Source organism: Berghia stephanieae, chromosome 2, assembly GCF_034508935.2.
Source record: "Berghia stephanieae isolate SIO BIC M18660-M18661 chromosome 2, UCSD_Bste_1.3, whole genome shotgun sequence".
Taxonomy (NCBI): domain Eukaryota; kingdom Metazoa; phylum Mollusca; class Gastropoda; order Nudibranchia; family Aeolidiidae; genus Berghia; species Berghia stephanieae.
In genome coordinates, this window is record NC_088361.1 from 16736233 (window position 1) to 16757692 (window position 21460).

Consider the following 21460-nt stretch of genomic DNA (forward strand, 5'->3'; position numbering starts at 1 on the left):
TTCTCCCAATTATAACAATGAGACCATAACATTTGGGTTATCAGATCTGTAAACAAGTACAGGTTGGTTTCGCTTGAACATGGATGTCATGTCCTTCTTCCATGTAAATAAGATAAAGAGTTTTCAAATCGCATAATTTTGTTCTCAAGGACAATTTTTACGAAAACCAATCTTTTTTATTGACTTGCGTCCTCCTCAAAACAACCTTGATAGTCCTAGACATCAATCAATGAACTCAGATCCCAGCAATTCACAGCCCAAATTTATGGACCTCAACAGCATTGCAGACATTTACAAATACAAATCCATTCTAAAAATGATCTTGGATAAGGCCAATCTTCCCAAAGGCTATAAAAGAATACTAATTACTGATCTATTCAATATGACACGTCTAAGGTAAATTTTATCTCCTCGTGTCATCGCATGGACAACCAAGGTGCCCATGATTAATTCAAAAATCTTAACTAGAGAGAGAGAGAGAGAGAGAGAGAGAGGAGGGGGGGGGGGAGGGGTGGGCATGAGGGGGGGGGGGCTTCATTTAACGTTGTTGTATTGGACAATATTTTGCATTGGTTTGAGATTTTCCTCATTACAACAATAAATTTGGGTTATCTGATCTGAAAGCAAGTACACGTTGGTTTGGCTCGAACATGGATTGCCATGTCCTTTTTCCATGTAAATAAGAGTTCTTAAATCGTATAATGTGGTTATCAAGGTACTCTTTACCACAAGATCACATAGCCGTGCGGCTATGTGGTCTAGTGGTAGGACACTCGCTTTCGGATCGCTAGGTCCTGTGTTCGAGCCTCGCGCTCGGCGCATAGTTGAGTCCTTGGAAAAGGCTCTTTAATCACATTTTCTTACCGTACTCAGGTGAAAATGAGTACCTGGCCGTTAACAGCGCTGTCTTTGTCCGAAAAATTGCAATATCGCCTAACAGGCGTCATGTCCCGTCCTACATGTTAAATGTTGCTGTTGACCAGGGACCCCTTGTAAAGCGCTTTGAGCACATTTAATGGATATTGCGCTATATAAGAGCTCTTTTTTAACCGCACATTATGTTGTTTGGTGGATAATCTATATTCCTCCACGGAATGCCTCGGCGACGGTATCCAATGATGACGAGGCGGAAGGGTTTTTTTAATCTAGAGACAATTAAAGACTCTTATTCATCAGCTTCTTGGTAAAAAAAAGAATTGATTAAGGACCATTCAATCATTGACGTTTACGCTAGTCCATAACGCTGTAAGTTGTTTAGTCCAATGGACACTTAAACATTTTCTTTTTACTTTGATCTATCATGAACTCACTCAACCCTAACACCGGCTATATCCGTCGTTTGCCCGGGTTACTTTTACCCAATGCCTATTTGTTACATTTTTATGAGATAAATTATAGGTGTAGTATCAAAGATGATGCTTTTAGTTTTTTGCATGTTAATGATAGTTGAATAAAACTATCTATGTACATGCTCATTTAAATACATTTCTTCCCATTTTGAAAAGCACCACAAATCTCTTGGATTGAGTGAGTTAATCATTAATGCGTAATGAGGGTCGTTGCCCGGTCAATAGATTAGTTTGTAGCATTCATCGAATTCAAATGGATAACTTCAAGAAAAAAAAAAGAGAATACAGAGCTGCCAACTTGAAATCTCAAAAATTCGTAGTTTCCGAGGGAAAAAATGAAAAAGTCATCACTATAATTAGCTTTTAGAAATGAATAATTTGCCCTCACCATGGTCCAAAAATGATCCAAAGTCTTGAATATAGATTCTATGAAACTAAAAGTTCCTTTTCAACAAGATTTATTGAGTCAAAGAGGCGTATACAGTTCTGTAGCTGGAGCCAAAAATTCGTATTTCTACGATTTTTCCTAGCACTAGGCAGGTCTGTAATAGAACCTGGTGTATAAATTAAGTTTGTCCTGATCAGTTCAAGTCCACGGGTTTCTTCAGCACGCATATCTGAACATTTCTTGTTGTTGATGGTCCGATATTGAATCGGGCGTATGATATTTTAAAAGTTGTTTCAGTCCATCTGAAGAGGAAATATAATTTTCAATAACTAGTACAATTCGATATCTTTGGCTTTATAGTTCATCAATGTCTGCACAGTGATTGTGTCATTGATATACAGGAATACTGATTCGAATAAAGACGAATATCTATCAAATTAGTATCGGCAAAGTAAAGTAAGAACGAGGCTAAGTATAAATGTCACCCATCGCCTAAAACGGTATTATGTTGGGGCGATTTAGCTGCTTTTAGCCAGTTAGCTGCCGTTCACTAGAAAGACAAAATGTATAGTAAAATAAAAGGTGTAAAAAATGACTCTTTTAAAGGTTACTTTGCTTTGTTTTGCATCTTTTATAAGAATCAATTTTACTCCGTTTACTTACCTATACATTTTCATCATCATCATCTTCATTGCCTTTTTCACCCTGGGTCAGGGTATAGGCCACAGACAAACAGTTTCCATCCTTCTCTATCCTGAGCTAACTTTTTTTTATCTCATTCCAGGTCTTACCACTTCTCTGTATATCAGTTTCTTTAATTCTTTTCCGTATTAATTTTCGGCTTTGTCTGTTGTCCTTCATAACTTCTGTCATTCCAGAAACTTTTCGGTCGCCCAAGCTAAAAAAAGGATTTGGTTTGTCCCTCTGCGTTCCTGTAACGGTTTGAGTTGAACGGAAAGGGGTGTTAACTATACATTTTAGTGACTCATATTTCGGTATTACTGGAAAGACACGTATTTAAAAATTTGGCCAGACAACTCGTTATTCAAATATCACTCGATTTAAATAATACTCATCTTGGCAAAAACTCTCAAACTTGGTACATCACGGGGTCCCATGAGCCTTGAGAGTTTTTTTTTTTCTAAGATGAGGGTAATTGGAATCGATCATATTTGAAGGATGAGTTTTCTGGCCAAATCTTTAAATTTTTGTTTTTCCTTGAGAGTACGTGGCTAACTAGTTAATGTGTATCAGCGGTTACATAACTCGCTTTCGGATCGTAAGGTTCTGGGTTCGAGCCTCGCGCTCGGCGCATTGTTGAGTCCTTGGAAAAGGCTCTTTACTCTCATTCTCTCACCGTACTCCGGTGTAAAATGAGTACCTGGCCGTTAACAGCGTTGTCTTTGTTCGAAAAATTGTACTATCGCCTAACAGGCGTCATGTCCCGTCCTATATGTTAAATGTTGCTGTTGACCAGGGACCCCTTGTATAGTGCTTAGAGCACATTTAGTGGATATTGCGCTATATAAAGCTCAAATTAAAGCTCAAACATTAACATATCCTGTATGTGGGAAATATTACATTTTACAGTTTGATTTCTTTCTAGATATTCTATAATCTAGATGAAGCCCGATTCCATGATCAATGATAACACACTCTCATATAACCTCAATTGTGTTGGAAGAGACCTAAAGCAACAAATGATAACACTTAAAATTTGCGGCTTTTTGGTCTTGTGGCATGAGGTTCGTCTTTGAATCGTCAAATCTGGGGTTCGCGTCTCGCTCTGATCGGCGTATTAATTGAGTCCTTAGAAAATGCTCTTTACTCACATCACATTTTCTCACCGTAAAACCAGCACTTGGCCTATAACTGCGTTGACAAACAATTGTAATATATAATAAACAAACAAAATCGTTGAAAATAGTCGATCGATCTAGCAGAGTGCGTGACATTCTTTGGTTACTACGGACGCTTCGATACCTCCCAGCTTTGATATTGCAATAATGTGATTGATATCATTTGAGAAAGAGTTGCTTAATATTACGGGATAGTTTTGCTATCAACATTTGGATATTAATTTTTTTAATTGAGCATTTATATAGCGCAATATCCACTTAACGTGCTCAATGCGCTTTACAAGGGGTCCCTGGTCAACAGCAACATTTAACATGTAGGACGAGACATGACGCCTGTTAGGCGATTTACAATTTTTCGGACAAAGACAACGCTGTTAACGGCCAGGTACTCATTTTACACCTGAGTACGGTGAGAGAATGTGAGTAAAGAGTCTTTTCCAAGGACTCAACTATGCGCCGAGCGAGGCTCGAACCCAGGACCTTCCGATCCGAAAGCGAGTGTCATACCACTAGACCACATAGCCGCACATATTAGTAATATGATTTATTGGGGGTCACGATAGCTCAGTTGGTAGAGCACTCGCTTCACATGCAAAGGGATCAAGATATATCGATCCCGGGTGCAGTCGAGATTTTTTTCTGACCCCCCCCCCCCCATTGTAGTGAATGGGTAGCTGAGTCTGTTAGAGTTGGGGGAAAGTACTATGCGATAGACAGGTGCGGCTAGTGGTATGACAATCGCTTTCGGATCGGAAAGTCGTGGGTTCGAACCTCGCGTTCGGCGCATAGTTGAGTCCTTGGAGAAAGCTCTTTACTCACTTTCTCTCACCGTACTCAGGTGCAAAACGATTACCTGGCACTTAACAGCGTTGTCTTTGTCCAAACAAAAATTTGTAATATCGCCTAACAGGTGTCATGTCCCGTTCTAAATGTTACGTGTTGCTGTTGGCCAGGGACCCCTTGTAAAGCGCTTTGAGCACGTTTAGTGGATATTGCGCTATATAAAAGCTCAAGTTTTTTGGGGTTTTTTTTAGACAAGCGTCTTATCCAAAGGATAGCAAGCACTTACTATTGTCCATTTCACGCTATTTAAACCGGGATATACTCCGGATCCACGGGCCTAGTGACTCTGAAGGAAGGAATATGATTTATTGCGTAAATTTATCACCCAATCACACTTGAAGGTAGTGATAAATAATCATTAATGATGGGGTAGACATTATAACTGCTTTTAACAACGATTTTCCCAGACAACTACTCATACGAGGTACTAAACAATACTCTTCAACAGTCGTAACGTCACTTCCTTCTTAATGACGAATGGTAACTTAGTAACACTGGCTCTAAACTATCGGAACAATGGCGGACGCCCGTATGAAATATTTCTCCGTCGAGCATAAAGGGTATCCAGAAGAAAAAAAAACACATACATTTGATCATGTTTTGACTTTTACACATTCTGATCACAAGGCATATGAAAAGTTCTAGCCAGCATGAAAAATAAAAAGTAGTGATTTTCTTTGTTTAGAACCAAGATGGCCGCCGTTGCCGGGCGGTGTGACATCAGACTATTGAATCGTACTGTGCTGCTATAGATAGTATGCGCTTGGCTAAGACGCTCATAACATTGCCATCCGGACGTATAACGGAAAACACACAAAACTGTGTGTATCCATGAACGTTTATAGTCGGGTTAAGACAGTTCAGTGAGCATTACTCATAAACGCGAATGGCAACAAACAATAACAAAGACCTGAGTGACGTCATCTTCGAACTATCTATATGGTCTAGTGGTATGACACTCGCCGTCTGGCTGGAATGTTCTGGAATGTTCCGCTCTAGTGGCGCATAGTTGAGTCCTTTAAAAAAGGGTCTTTGCCCATATTCTCATCGTATTCATTGTGCGGCTATGTGGTCTAGTGGTATGACACTCGCTTTTTTCGGATCTGAAGGTCCTGGATTCGAGCCTCGCGCTCGGCGCATAGTTGAGTCCTTGGAAAAGGCTCTTTACCGTACTCAGGTGTAAATGAGTACTTGGCCTTTAACAGCGTTGTCTTTGTCCGAAAAATATTGTAATATCGCCTAACAGGCGTCATGTCCCGACCTACATGTTAAATCTTGCTGTTGAAAAGGGACCCCTTGTAAAGCGCTTTGAGCACATTTAGTGGATATTGCACTATATAAAGCTCAATTTTTTATTTTTTTTATTTGACTGACTTACTTGACTTAGATGCCTTTCGCGTCTCGACCGAAAGATCGGGTCGCCTTGGCTGTTTCCAGTATTTCCTGTGTGAGGTGTCTCCAATATTGCCGGTCCTCTGCTAGGGTTCTCAGATTTTCAAGGTCCCCTGCCGTTATGAGACTAATGCTTTGTCCAAGTGTTGTGAGGTTTTTGTTTAGGATCACAGGGAGTGTTGTGATCGGTCTTCCTCTGAAAAGGTTCCCGTGTTTTTGGAAGTATCCCGACATGGCTTGGTTTGCTGGTATGTTTTTGTCCCTGCGTAGTATGTGACCGAAAAGTTGCCATCGTTGTTGTAAAATGTCAAGGTAGATTGGTCTTTCTTTTGTGATCTTATAGAGTGATTCATTTGAGATCTTTTTGGGGTATTTGATGTCCAGTACCCTTCTTAGCTGTGTGCGATGGAAGGCATCCAGATGTTCTTCTTCGGATTTTGTCAACGCCCAAGTGCCGCAGTTATACAGAAGTACCGGTTTTACAAGAGCATGGTACAGTTTCAGTTTGGTTTTTCTCTTTATTTTGTCACCTCTAATCCATACATTGGTGAGTTTACTGAGTGCGGCGTTTGATAGCTGTTTTCTTCTTTGTACATCCTCGGTGTCTCCAATTAGTGAGCCGACTTTCTTTGTTCTTTTCCATTCCTCTTTGTTCCTCGATATTGTTGTAAATTCGGTTTTATTGGCATTGACTTGGAGGTTATATTTCATGAGGGTATTTTGTATGATGTCTATATTTGCTGGTGTTGATCCAATAAAATCGACATCATCTGCATAGGCGATTTCTCTAGGGATTGCATTCTCAATATGAGTCGTTGGTTTTGGAATGACTTTTCGAACTTCTTTCAGAGCGTGTTCTAAGTATATTGTGAACAGAATCGGGCTCAGACTATCTCCTTGGGGGGTCCCGATGTTACTTTCGAACTGCGTCTGTTTTGTGGCCCCGTATATCCTTGGTTGTATCTTTGTGTTGCTGAGGAGAAATCGGATTATTCGGAGCTCGTCTTCGTCTACTATTTCTGTTAATATCTCCAAAAGTTTTCCTCTGTCGATCGTATCAAAGGCTGCGGACATATCGATTCCGGTTATTGTTATGGATATGTTTTCTTTGAGTGCCTTTGCTGCCAACCATTTATGTGTCCATACAACGTCCGATGTGCTTTTATTTATTTATTTTTTTTTATATTCTGGTGTAAAATGAGTAACTGGCCGTTAACAGCTTTGTCTCTCGAAAAAATTGTAATTTCGCCTCACAGGCGCCATGTCTCGTCCTACATGTTAAATGTTGCTGTTGGCTACGGCGTCTTTGTAAAGGGCTCTAAGCACGTTTAGTCGATATTACGTTATAACAATGCTCTAGTTAACACGCACTAGTCTTCAAATAGTTTTTTAATTATCATTTTTCTTTTGGACTGGAACAAATTCAATATACTAAAAAACCTAATTGAGTGGAAAAACTTTTCTGAAGGGTTCTTGATCTTCACAAGCAATAAATTCTAGATGATGAGGCGTTGAATAACTCACACACTCACTTATTCCAATCACCGGATCGTCGTCAAAAGCTGGGGAGAGGCAGGGGGGGGGGGGGGGAGAGAGATTTGCGGGATGCAAACAATTCCACAAATCTCGGTCATTGACCCCCACTCACTGTCAACTCATAAAACATTCAATCACGCCACATTTTTTTCGTTCGTCTTCCATCATGCACAAACTGTTGAAAAAAAAAAAATAAAGAAAGAAAGAAAGTGGGCCTCAAAATCACGGCTGCAGAGGAAATTGAAAATGTGAGTTGCCCACCGTGTCAGTCAGTATTCCCAGGCCGTGACACGTTTTTCTATTCCATTCATGTTATATTGGATTCGTGTTGTCTTCACGTTGATGGTAGATATAACATTGTAATAATTGATTATTATGTTAACCGACATTTCCAAAGTTATAAAAATAAATTTCAGACTTCACATAACTTCCATACAATTAACCGGTAGATAACCACGCCTCTCGGACAATCGTCATCATGTAAACAATGGCAGTGATTGGTAGACTCAGCAACCTACACAGGTTTTACTATCAATGGTATGTGTTAAGTAAAATACCCACTGTTCTACCTCTTGATCAGTAGAATCAGCACAGAAAACGATGTGTAAACTTAAACGTTGATAATCTGATCAAGAAAACCATGTGATAACTAGTCATCCATTTGTCAATATAAAAACAATGACAACGATCAGATGGAGGTCGAATTCGTTCACGTCATTGTTTATAAACAACCAACTCTGTTTGTCCGAGCACGTGTGAATGTGTGTCACAAATTCCATGTTGTGATTGGTCAAAAATCTACTGATTAATTGTTTGACTCTCTATCAACCCCGACATTAATCAATTGAACATTTATGGGATCGGATAAAACAGAAGATAGAATAAGGGAAAGAACATTTATATAGCGCAATATCCACTGACCGTGTGGTCCCGATGGCTCAGATGGTAGAGCACTGGCTTCACACGTAAATGGACCGATATCGTTCCCGGGTGCAGACAAGATTTTTTTTATGATCCCCCTGTCCACATAGCAGTGATTGGGTAGCTGAGTCTGTTAGATTTGGCGGAAAGTACTTTGCGATAGACTAACGTCCTATCCAAAGTTTAGCAAGCAATTGCAATTGTCCGTTTCGCGTTACAGAAACCGGGATAAACTCCGGCTCCATGGGCAGAATAGCTCTGAAGGGTAACTTATTTTTAAAATATCCATTAAAGTGCTCAAAGCGCTTCATAAGGGGTCCCTGACCAACAGCAACACAAACTTGTAGGACGAGACATGACGTCAGTTAGGCGATAGCACATTTTTTAAAAAAATCAACAGAGACAAGCTGTTTACTGCTGGCCAGGTAACTTTGCGATGGTTGTGTGTGTGTGTGAGTGTGTGTGTGTGTGTGTGTGTGTGTGTGTGTGTGTGTGCGTGTACCCGCTACCTCCAGTAGTCGGTGAGAGAAGGCTCTAATAATGAATGTCCTGAGTTTGAAACGAATTTTTAAATGGGTTCGTGGATAGCTCATACGGTAGAGTCACGCTCTCACCGGCCAGGCGGAGTTGTCGTACCAATAAGGTCGCAGGTTCAAACCCCATCACCGCCGCAAAAAAATTATTCTCTATGTCTTCTGGCACTTTCTACTCACTTGTTGTTACTGCAGGGTACTAATTTTACATTTGTTTTGTTTGTTTGTTGCTTTAGGTCTCTTCCAACACAATTGAGGTTATATGAGAGACCGCTGAAACAAAAACAAACAATCCAACAAAAATAGTACAAATGTAAATCAAATCATAACCTAAAGATATCATAAGCTAAATTATAATAACAAGAACAAACAGGCAGAAGATTTACAGAAAAAAAAATATCCCTGTCAAAATACAATCACAAACCATAGAAGCAGGATAGGCTAGTAAGAGAAGAAGAAACGACATCACTATCGGATCGTACACCCATGCGAACATCATAGGTATATGATTCAAGGTGATGCTCCCATCCAACCACCGCAATTTTAGATCTGACTACGGTCAGAGAATAAAAGTAAAGAGCCTTTTCCAAGGACTCAGCAATCCATCGCTTAGATCAAATTTATAATGTTTGTATCCTCTGGATACACTTTTATGCTCGTCGGGGAAGTATTTCATTAGGGCGTCCGCCATTGTTCCGATAGTTTAGAACCAGATACTAAGTTACTATGCGTCCTGATGGGGGAAGTGACGTCACGACTGTTGAACCCTATATTACACACCATTTGTTTTCACGGATTATTTCATTGTGGCATAAGCATGCGTAAGCAATTGATATAATATGTTTTATGTTTGTCATGATGTTTTAGAAGGTTTTCTAATGCATTATAACTTTCAAAAAAAGGCACCTATCACCAACCCGGAACTAATGTTTCACGTATTTATTTCAATCTGATAAATCGGCACTGTAGTTAGATCTGCCGCATTTATTTTCTTGTTTCGTGCGGGCCATGTGGTCAAGTGGTATGACATTCGCTTTCGGATCGGAAGATCCTGGTGTCGAGCCTCGTTCGACGCAAAGTTGAGTCCTGGTTACGTGTTGCTGTTGGGACCCTTTGTAAAGCGCTTTGAGCGCATTTAGTCGATATTGCGCTATATAAAATTTCAATTTTTTGGGGGTGTTTTTTTTTTATTAAGGCAAATATTGGCTTGTTTTAACATTGTTAGAATGAATTATATTATGCGTTTGTCTGAGAGTACTTTTATGACAACGATGAGCCCACGACTATATACAAATACATTAAATTAAATTAAATTGAGCTTTATATAGAGCAATATCCACTAAATGTGCTCAAAGCGCTTTACAAGGGATCCCTGGTCAACAGCAACATTTAACATGTAGGACGGGAAATGACGCCTGTTAGGCGATATTACAAATTTTCGAACAAAGACAATGTTAACGGCCAGATACTCATTTTACACCTGAGTACGGTGACATACTGTGAGTAAAGAGCCTTTTCCAAGGACTCAACTATGCGCCAAGCGCGAGGCTCGAACCCATGACCTTCAGATCCGAAAGCGAGTGTCATACCACTAGACCACATAGCCCCACCAACATAAACACTGAATATGGATATTGACCTTAAAGCGACGTACACGTATTTTCAGGTCTGACAACCCAATTTCTTTATGAGCTCATTGTTGTAATGAAAATCTCAAAAAATGACGCAAAAATATATCGTCCATTACAACAATGTAAAACTAGGGCCATAAGTGGGTTCGAATGTCAGACCTGCATATATGTACACGTCGTCTTAAAGTTATTGACCTCTAAAAATATTTATTGACGAGATAATCATTGAGTCTTTGTTAATACACTTTAGCTTAGATTTTTTTTTCATCAGTTTTATAAAACTTGTTCAAGATTTGATCGGTGATAGATTATATTACAAAAAACTGTTAACAAGAATTTCAAATGGCTCGATGTGGATTTGCGGTGCTGCATTGCGGCTGACGTCTGGGTCATTCCAGTCTTCCCTTGAAATAGATCCTACAGAAAAATTTCCCCATAGGGATGAATAAAGGGTATTTTTTTAGATATCATATTCTTATTCTTATTCTTATCTTTTTAAAGGCTTAATAGGAATTATCCTTTAAATGCCTTATACAATTAATAGTTTATAATTACAGAATCTCATATAGCTTGTATTGTCTCATTTACAGACAGTTTTACACAACTTTGAATGTCAGGAAAAATGTATCAATCGAAAAATACAATCATAGAATGCTGGCAATTGAAAACTGATCAAGATCGAATGAATCATAAATGTACAAAGTTCATAGTACAATGAAATATTAATGACAAAAATAACTACGAAAGCAACAACGATAATAAAGCATACATTAGTCTCTGATGAATTATGATTTTACATTGTTTCAGATGTCATGCATTGTCATAAGACAACATTTTAAAATTCTCAACAAATAATGTCATTTTCAATATACACATTGGACATTGAATGATTTTCAACAAGAAAGGGTTAACCGAAATAGATCTTTAACCCTTTCCTTACCACCATTTTCAGAATTAAAAAAAAATTAAAAATTGAGCTTTTATATAGCGCAATATCCACTAAAATGTGCTCAAAGCGCTTTACAAGGGGTCCCTGGTCAACAGCAACATTTAACATGTAGGACGGGTTGGCGCCTGTCAGGCGATATTACAATTTTTCGGACAAAGACAACGCTGTCAACGGCCAGGTACTCATTTTACACCAGAGTACGGTGAGAGAATGTGAGTAAAGAGCCTTTTTCAAGGACTCAACTATGCGCCGAGAGAGGCTCGAACCCAGGACCTTCCAATCCGAAAGCGAGTGTCATACCACTAGACCACATAGCCGCACAATTTTCCCCAAAACTTCACAACCACCACCCAACACAAAGACATACATTTCTTACTCAAACAGAAAAGCAACAAGCATATTCTATACATAATATTGTTCGACAATATGAGCTCTATTACAGAATGTCAAGCTTTTATAACTACAGCAAAAAAAAAAAATCTGAATGAAAAAATTGACTGTTGCATTTGAATCGTAACAAATGTGACGATTTTCCAATAGGTGGTATGGAGAGGGTTAAAAAAAACAACGTGTTTGCATTTAAATGCACCAATTATTTTGTCATTTCGACAGAACGACGAGTAATTTGAACAATTGATATTCACGAGCGATTATTTGCAGGTCTGATAGGCGAACGCATGTATGAGCTTAGTTCAGCATTGTTGTAATGGAGTTTATTTTGCGTTAGATTCAGAGTAGTTTCATTACGACAATGAGCCCATAACGATTTTGGTGATAAGACCTGAAATAAAGTGCATATTGATTGATATCTAAAAATCATAATCGTTTTCTTTAAATAAACAATAATTATATTCCTACAGAAATTGTAAATAGATATTTTTACAAAACAAACATGTAACTATTATGATTTTATAAAGATTTCATTACAACAGTACACGTTTTGAGCAGCTATGGCCCCTCAAGGCCGATAAAAATTGATAAAAAACAGAAACGGGCGCTTAAATGACCTAAATAGTGTCGAAAGCGCCGTTAAACACCTAAAAACAAAAACGAATATTCCAGAAGTCTTCTTCAATTGTAGCAGTGAATTCAAAAATTTCGATTGTCGAAATTACCATTTGATTAATTGTTTTATATGGGAATGATTTTTTATTTCAGAAAATACTTTATTTGACAGATGTTTTAATTCTCATTTAGTTTAAGGGGTGAATCAAGTTTCGTTTATTCCGTTAATTTTATTTCAAGGGCGAGGGGAGTTAAAAGTTCTGCGAGTGTGCAAATTCATATTTATTCGTATTCTCTCAGTCTCTCTCTCTCTCTCTCTCTCTCTCTCTCTATATATATATATATATATATATATATATATATATATATATATATATATATAATGTTCCAAATGTTTCCGATCAGAGCAATCTGAAAAAATAAGCGTTTTACACACAATCATATTTAGAAAAAACATAAACGGTGTCCGCAAAAATGATTTTAGGTTCATCAAACTCCAAGAACAGAGGATTTTCTTACATGTCAAAATATCAGCAAAATTAAGATATCTAAACTAGTCTTAACACTCCTAAAGAGCAATGCCCTCGTGTTTACATCAAATTCATCAAATACAAAGGCGTTGATAACAAAACAAAAAAAGAACACTGACAACTCTTAAGCATAAAACAAGCGACTCGCGTTGTCGATGGTTTTTTTCAGAAAAACGAAAAATCGACGACAACAAAATAAAAACACAACAACAACAACAAAATTACAAAAGACAAACGAACAAAACCTTGTAATTACCTACTAAAATGATTTCATTTTGTCTGCATCAACGTGTAGGTACTTATTTGCAGATTTGATAACCCAGATTAAATCAAATCCATGACTGCGTTTTTGGCTATTGGACCTGCAATTATATGCACGTCGATCTGCATGTTTTGATTTTTGATTTTAGATTTAGATCTCATATGGTAATAAAGGCATATCGGACGCGAGCATTGTTTGAATCATAATGACTTCTAAGAGTAATGACAATATGAAGAGTGAATAACTCACAAAAAAATGAAACAATACACAAATATACGTTTCCACCATTCGCTTTCGTCAGGCGACAGACAAGACAGACACAGAGACGATAGATGAGAGAGAGAGAGAGAGAGAGAGAGAGAGAGAAAGTGGGTGTGTGTGTGTATGAGAGAGAGTGAGTGAGAGAGAGAGAGAGAGTTAGTGTGTGTGTGTGTGTGTGTGTGTGTGTGTGTGTGAGTGAGAGAGAGAATGAGTGAGTGGGTGTATAGGAGAGAGAGAGTGAGTGAGTGAGAGAGAGAGAGAGAGAGGGGGTTAGTGTGTGTGTGTGTGTGTGTGTGTGTGTGTGCGAGAGAGAGAGAGAGAGAGAGAGAGAGAGAGAGAGAGAGAGAGAGAGAGAGTTTTAATGTAAGAGTAAAAATTAAGTTTATATAATGGGATCAAACTATGAAGGAAAAGGAGGGGAGTGGTAAATGGGAGAGATGCTGGAGAAGAGAACCTGTGGAAGGGAAGGAAAGAGGGGGAGGGAGAGATATAAAGATAAAGGAAGGGAGAGAGAAGGAGATGAGATAAGGAGATGAAATCTAAATTGAAAATTGTCAATTAGTGTTAAGACGAGTACGGTGATCAACCAGTTAACTGTTGTATTCTGGAAAGACACACTTAAAAATTTGGCCAGAAAACTCGTCCTTCAAATATCTATCGATAACTTGACCAAAACTCTCGTCATTTAAATCTATTGATATTTGAAGGACGAGTTTTTTCTGGCCAATTTTAAAAATACGTGTTTTCCCAGAGTACGGCAGTTAACTGGTTAAAATTAGCTGACTGGGAAGGAGCTCCCATTTCCCATCGCCGAGAAGTTTTTTATTTTATTTTCTATTACTTCTTGTACGTTTCTACTCACTTCATTCTTTGTTATTATCAACAGAAGTACCTCCTGCTCCACTTACTTTTCTGAATTAATATTTACCCCAAATACTGGAGCTCACTCAATGTCTCAATCGTCTCTATGTTATGTTTGTGTTGACAATATGGTTATTAAGCTTAACGGCTGGCTACAAACTTCGCGGAGTTTTGTTTGTTGAACCCTTGACCTCAAGAAGTCGGGAGAGCGGTTCAAGATAGACAGAGAGTTTGCTACCACTTTTTTTTTTTTTTGGAGCGGTGGATAGCTCTGACAGTAGCCCTACCCTCTCCACGGCCAAGCGGAGTTGTCGTACCAGTAAGGTCATGGGTTCGAGCCCCTATCTCCGCGAAGTTTTTTCATTTTCTATTGTCTTCTGGTACTTTTCTACTCACTTCATTCTTTGCTGAATGGGAAGGGAAACTTTTAAGAATTTGTTTTACTGGAATTGATGCTCTCTCCACCAATATTAATGACCAGGCTCGCGGGTGTCGTCCACAAACTGCATCGACCAAAGCAAATCAATAAAATATTGATGAGCATATCCGTACCATTCGTTGGAGAGAACAATCAGACATTTTGCGAAACTTTAGCAAAGATCGAAGTAAGCCGAACTACTTAAGATGGCTTTAATGCAACACGATAATGCGCGACCATACAGGAGCGCAAAAATGCGCGATCAAACTGAAGGGAACAGTTTTTGTGAATCCATAAAATAGCCCCTTAATAGTCCTGATTTAGCTCCAAGTCACTAATAAGGCAGATAAGTCGTCACATTTTCTACTCTTCTGGTTCCAGACTCATTGGTAGTGTGTGTGTAATCATTCCTTCGGAGGAATAATAATGAATGGGTTACACATTGAATCAAAATGTTGCATAACTATTTTAGTAGCACGATGTATTGATACATTCTTAAGAATACGGGACGTAACAGAACGAGATTGGATGATCTTTGTTGACGACCAGCATAAATATTGATTAGAATATGAGATGCCATCACCCTAAAACCAGAAGATAATTTACACAAGGTATTAACCAGTACTAAGGAAGAGCGGTTTTACACTTCCAATGACATTGCAACCAGTTATTTGACATCACACTTTTGCTCCCTATTCCTGTTCCAATTTTTGTCAGTAAAAGCCATATGCAAGCGGAGATGACTCGCTGGTGTCAAAGCATCTCCTTTGAATATCTTCGAAGCAATAAAAAAAAATTGCTCCTCTTATATGTACGTTGACTATTTAAAAATTAAAATAATACACGGAAAGATAATCAACTAAGCTCTCTGTTAATACCTTTGACAATTTTATATCTTTTGTACTTTTGAAAATAGAGGCGTTAAGATTTTTTGTTTACCCATTTACTTGATTTAGTTAGATGGATTGATGTATATTGGATTAATGATATTGGCCATTTGCCCTCTGTTGGGATGTGTGACACTGGCTCATTTTTGTTTCAAATACTACAATATCTCAACAACTATATTTCGATTATTTCAGGGGTGTTACAATGCCCTTAGACAGGAATACGGTGAACTGAGATGTACTTGATGGTCTGAATATGAATGGAGCAGGCTATTTATAAAATGGGCTACAGAACGGATGCTGTAAATTATAGGCCATTTATGACCTGCCGCCTCAAAACGGTATTAAGTCGGGTTGGTTAAGATGTTGAAAATTGAATTTATAGCCAGAAATATCAGACTTGTGTTGAGTTTGTATGTTTTATTAAAGAGAATGGATACCATATTTTGGAGTGCTAATGCCAACAATTTGTATTTTTGACCAGTTTAACATTTATTTCAGCTTTTAAGCATCTGGTTCGTTCCGATATAATACCGCTTTGAGACGATGGGTCACATTTAGTCTGATCTGCATTCTCTGCAAGGTTATCGAATAAATTTTGAAAAATCGTTTTAAGGGGCAAAATCTTGGTTTTAATTTGCTTTTGAAACTGTATGTTTAGTTCGGATTTTATATTCAGATTTAATGAGTTTCAAAATTCGCAATTTGTTCCCAACAAACAAGAGTCTTCCATCAAAGTAATAGAAATGATGACCAGATTTTGTGTCCTCAAAATACTCGTTGTTGGATAATTAAAACCCAAAACAGAGAATTTTTAGACATGTCAAAAAATCAGCAAAACTAATTAGTCACATGGAACTAAATCGGAACTGTAAAGAACTGTTCTATAGCTTCCCACCAAACTGTCCCTTTCTATGTGATCTTGTATTTTTGTGCTCAAGTGTGGACGCGCATTTTTCTTTCTGCATTAAAGCCATCTTATGTGGTTAAATTCGCCTCAATCGTTGTTAAAGGTTTGCAAAATGTATTGTGTTTTCATGTCAAAGATCTAGTACATTTTCATTTATGTGAGAAGAGACTCAATCAAATTCTATAGAAATCCATAAAGACATTGCCATGACATGCTATCGGGTGACTCGGGTTTAAGATCATCAATAACCTGCAAAACCTGTTTTCTTTCCCCTAGTGCATGGGTGCTGGTAATGCTTCATGCTTTGTTTCCGTTCATCGATTGTATAATTGGGCTCGGAAGCAAGCTCAATGATTTTTACATTCTTGTCGCCAAAAGAAATTTGGAATGGCATTTTTATAATTTTTCATCGCCAATTGGAAGTGCATTCATGTTAGTTATAGTTTTGTTAAATAATTAATGGGCTGTTATTCCAATTGGTATAACTGATCACTTTAAATAACTCGTCATTATAAAAAAGAAAATGTTGTGTCTACAGTGCAATCATTATTAAAGCTCGTTGTCCTTTGAACTGGGTTCTAGAATTTGGAAACCATTTGTGTCCAAAAGAACTGTTTGTTTTAATAAAGTAGTTATATTTTCATAACATTTTTTTAAAACAGGAGGAAGGTAAAAATTTACATTACTACCATTTTCCATCAGAAGACTATAGGAGAAAATCCACAGATGTATACTTTTTGACATTTTTGTGACTGCGCCTTGAGTGATGTCAGGGGTCTGATCATTCCATCTATAAATAGACTATAAAAAAATACAAACATTAAAGAATAAGATTTGTAATTTTCCAACAGCTCTATTTATAGACGGAAAGTTTTAAGTCCTGGCATCACTCAAAGCAGGTCAGTCAGAGATTTTAAAAAATGGGCATCTGTGGGTTTTCTCCCCTGTGCTCTTCATATTCTCTCTCAATAATTGTCTGTCCTAAATAACCAATTCAAGGGAGAGTAATGTGAATTCAAATCATAATGGCTTGTGTGTGAAATAGCGATACGCAGTGTAAATCGTTATTAATATTCCATATACTGCTGACATTTTATTCTCAGGATCTACTAAGAAAGAAAACTAGAGCATTAGTATAGCGTAATATCCACTAAAAGTGCCCAAAGTGCTTTACAAGGGGTTCCTAGCCAACAGCAACACTTAACATATTATTGGACTAGACATGACGTATTTTAGACGATATTTCAATTTTTTTTTTTCCGACAGAGACAATTCTGTTAACGGCAAGGTATTCATTTTCACTTGAATACGGTGAGAGGATATGGGCACAAAGACTTTTCCAAGGACTCATCTTTGCACAGCTCAGAGAGGAACTCAAACCTTGGACCTTTCAGTCGCAGGGTGATAGGCATACCACATGCCCACATAACCGAATAAAATAGTCTCGGTATCTTTCCCTTATAAACTTTTAATTGTAATAAGTCTACATTCATAATAACATTCATCTTGGCAAAATCTCTCAAACCCGGATCTTGAGAAGTTTTGCGAAGATAAGGGTCGTTTAAATCGATCTATAGATAGAATGCGCTTGGCCAAGGAGTTCACAACATTGCCATCCGGAAGTATAACGGACCAACACACAAACTCTGTGTAACCATGAACTTTTATAGTCTGGTTAATACAGTTTAGTGAGAACAACTCACAAACGCGGATGGCAAAAACAATAACAAAGGCCTGAGTGACGTCATCTTCGAACTATCTATATTTGAAGGACGATTTATTTGGCCTCCATCTACTTTCAGAATTTTACCCTAAACTTCATACTCACCCAACACAAAAATCGATTTTTCAAACAGATAAATAACGAGTATATTCTATATTTTGTTCAGAAAAATGAACCCGGCAACGCAATGTCGAGTTTTTATCGCTGTGACAATAACAAAATGACATCAGAATAAGAAAAGTGTTGGTTACATCGTGACGAATGTGACGATTTTCTTATGGGTGGTCAAAAAAATTATGCCTTTTCCGCCACGACATCATAGGATATCGTTGCCTAGGCATTCCACGAAGGAATATAGATAACTCATCAAACAAGATGTCTGATGTCAACAGGAATCACCCATGTTGTCCAAGTGAGCAAATTGGGGGTTAATAATCTTGCTCAAGGAAAAAAAACGAAAGTGCCTGAAGCGGGGCCCGAACCCGGGTCCTTCCGGGTCACAATGCAACCACTCGGCCACTTCGCGCCCCCCCCCCCCCCCCCCGGTGGTAAGGAGAGGGTTAATACATATTTGTTCCAGAGTAAGTCAGTTATCGGATTTACACTTCTATTCAATTGCAGGATGAGCATGGTATTGAACTTGACAAGCGGACCACAACCATTTAGCCTACACGATGTTTGGGTTATACTGGGAATCACTACAATAATGCTGAGCTCCATCTCATTCCCAGCTAATGCCGCAAGAACTAATTACAGCGACGCCATGGCGCTCATTCGATACAAATTAGGTTGGTAGTTCAAAATTAGTAAATATAATAGTGATTGAAATTTAATGTTACACATTATTTATCGATTTAACGAAAGAAATCTAACCATAAAAATAATTCCTCATATTAAAAAAAAAAAAAGCTTATTTTTTTTAAACAGTCGTTTTTACATAAAGCAATTAACAAATATTTATTTGAGTGTAGTAATATGATTGTGAGACATTGTAAAATTGTCTGTCCAAAAAAAAAGGTTCTTAATAGGGAATGAGATTAGCGGAAGAGTAGCGTCCCTTGACTGGACGTCACCCATAGTCTGTGACGTCACCGGCGGAAAAGTTATTAGAGAGAGAGCGTCATGTTGGTTGTGCCCATGCGTCTCTCGTCCTCGCTTCCGGTGAAAGCGGCTTGAGACACTTCAAAACCAAATTGACGTTCTCTCTGTAAGGTGACGTCCAATCAAGGGACGCTACTCTTCCGCTAATCTCATTCCCTATAGGAGAACTTCACTCTATCACATGGAATTTTAGGATTAACGAATTTAAGCGCATTTAGGAAAGTGAATACTTATCTATTTTAGGAACCTTTCATAATTCATATAATGACCTCGAGACTTTTTGACAATTGAAGGGGGAGGGGGCGGGCGAAGTGATAATCTTTTTTAACTCCGAAGTACTATTGTACGTTTTGTTCCTCGTACTTGTAGATATTTTTGTTCCTAGTACTTGTAGATATTTTTGGCCCACTATCTACTTTCAGAATTTTACCCAAAACTTCATACTCACCCAACAGAAAAATATATTTTTCAAACAGAAAAGTAACGAGTAAATTCTATATTTTGTTCAGAAATACGAACCCGGCAACGCAATGTCGAGATTTTATCGCTGTCCTTCAAAGCGTTTTGAGGTTTCGACGAAAGGCGCTATATAAATATGCTTATTATTATTATTATTATTATTATTATTATTATTATTATTATTATTATTATTATTATTATTATTATTATTGTTATTATTATTATATGCCTTAAGCAAATAAAACAGAACTTGAGTATTTACAGAGCGCGATATCTACTAAACGTACTCAAAGCTCTCGGAGGCCACTAACCAACAGCACCACATAACATATAGAACAAGAAACGACGTCACGTCTGTTAGGCATTATTACATTTTTCCGACAGAACCAACAATGTTAACGGCCAGGCAGTCATTTTACATATGCGTACGGTGAGAGAATGTGAGTAAAAAGCCTTTTTGCAATGGACTCAACAGCGGAGCGGACTTAAACCCAGGACGTTCCGGCCATACCACTAGACCACATGGACGCACAAATCACCTCGACCCTTGCTCGAGTCTACACGGCTACTGACGCGACGTTTGGGATGTTCCAGTCTTCTCATGTTATCGACCCTACAGAAAAAGTCACCCTAGAGATGAATAAATGTAATATTAAGCTGGGTGATTTTCTTATCGATTGAAGTTTTAAGTAAATATATTCTGGCTTACGTGTTTTTTTTTAAGCATTCTTTTTCAAACCCCCTTGTCCACTGAGCAGTGATTCAGCAGCTGTGTCTGTTAGATATGGCAGCAGCCTCTTATGGTTCACACTACTATGTTATGACGATCGACCCAATCAGCAAAGTCCGGTCCGCATTCGTGCACCGTCGCGAACCCGCCGGGTAGCATCGTCACAACACACCTTTCGACTAGATGCTCTGCCGTCTCGGGTTCTTGCCCACAGCGTGGACATATTGGACAGATAGTTAGACCCCACCGATGTAACGCACTTGTCGTTAGGCAGCTCCTCGACCGAAGCCGATTCGCAGCCACCCAATGTCTCCTCTTACTGGTATCAAAGCCTGGCAACTTCTCACCAAGCTTAGAGGAGTGTAGGTCCCAGCCCCCACGAGGGATTGAATTCGTCCAAACCGACTTCCATCTCGTATGTGCAGCTCTGTCCGTAGTCAGGGATTCTGCGTGCAAGGGTTGCCGGGACTTTCGGCTCGAAACGGGGGCACCGTCCATTATGCGCATGAGAGGGGTATCCCCATTCCCTCTCTCTTTGATCTTACTCAGCCAGTTAGATATGGCGGAAAGTACTTTGCAATAAAATCTATGACCCTAATTGATCCGAAGGACTATTTCTCCAAAACCAATGTCGGTTACGACAATGCTCTACCATAAAATTCTCAGGTGGCGATGATTATAGCACTGAGCTCCGACCTGTTATAAATCAGTCCAGCCCATTGGAGGTGTCCGTCAAGTTTACATTGATTGGTATTTTGGAGGTGGATGACGTCACACAAAGATTTGCAGTCAATGGATATTTTACATTCCAGTGGACAGACCAGGTGAGTTTCATCATCTTATTATTATTATTATTATTATCATTTTTATTATTGTTATTATTATTATTATTATTATTATTATTATTATTAT

The 21460-nt window shown here is 38.4% G+C and overlaps 1 protein-coding gene across 1 annotated transcript in view; it reads left to right on the top strand.

The window, feature by feature from the left end:
• The first annotated feature begins 229 nt into the window (after positions 1 to 229).
• Positions 230 to 21460, top strand: part of LOC144963886 (acetylcholine receptor subunit alpha-like) — a 31637-nt gene continuing 10406 nt past the window's right edge. The window contains exons 1-3 of the mRNA XM_078897833.1: positions 230 to 396; positions 18880 to 19046; positions 21215 to 21372. Of these exons, the coding sequence (XP_078753959.1) occupies positions 230 to 396; positions 18880 to 19046; positions 21215 to 21372 (492 nt within the window). The remainder of the gene's footprint in view (positions 397 to 18879; positions 19047 to 21214; positions 21373 to 21460) is intronic.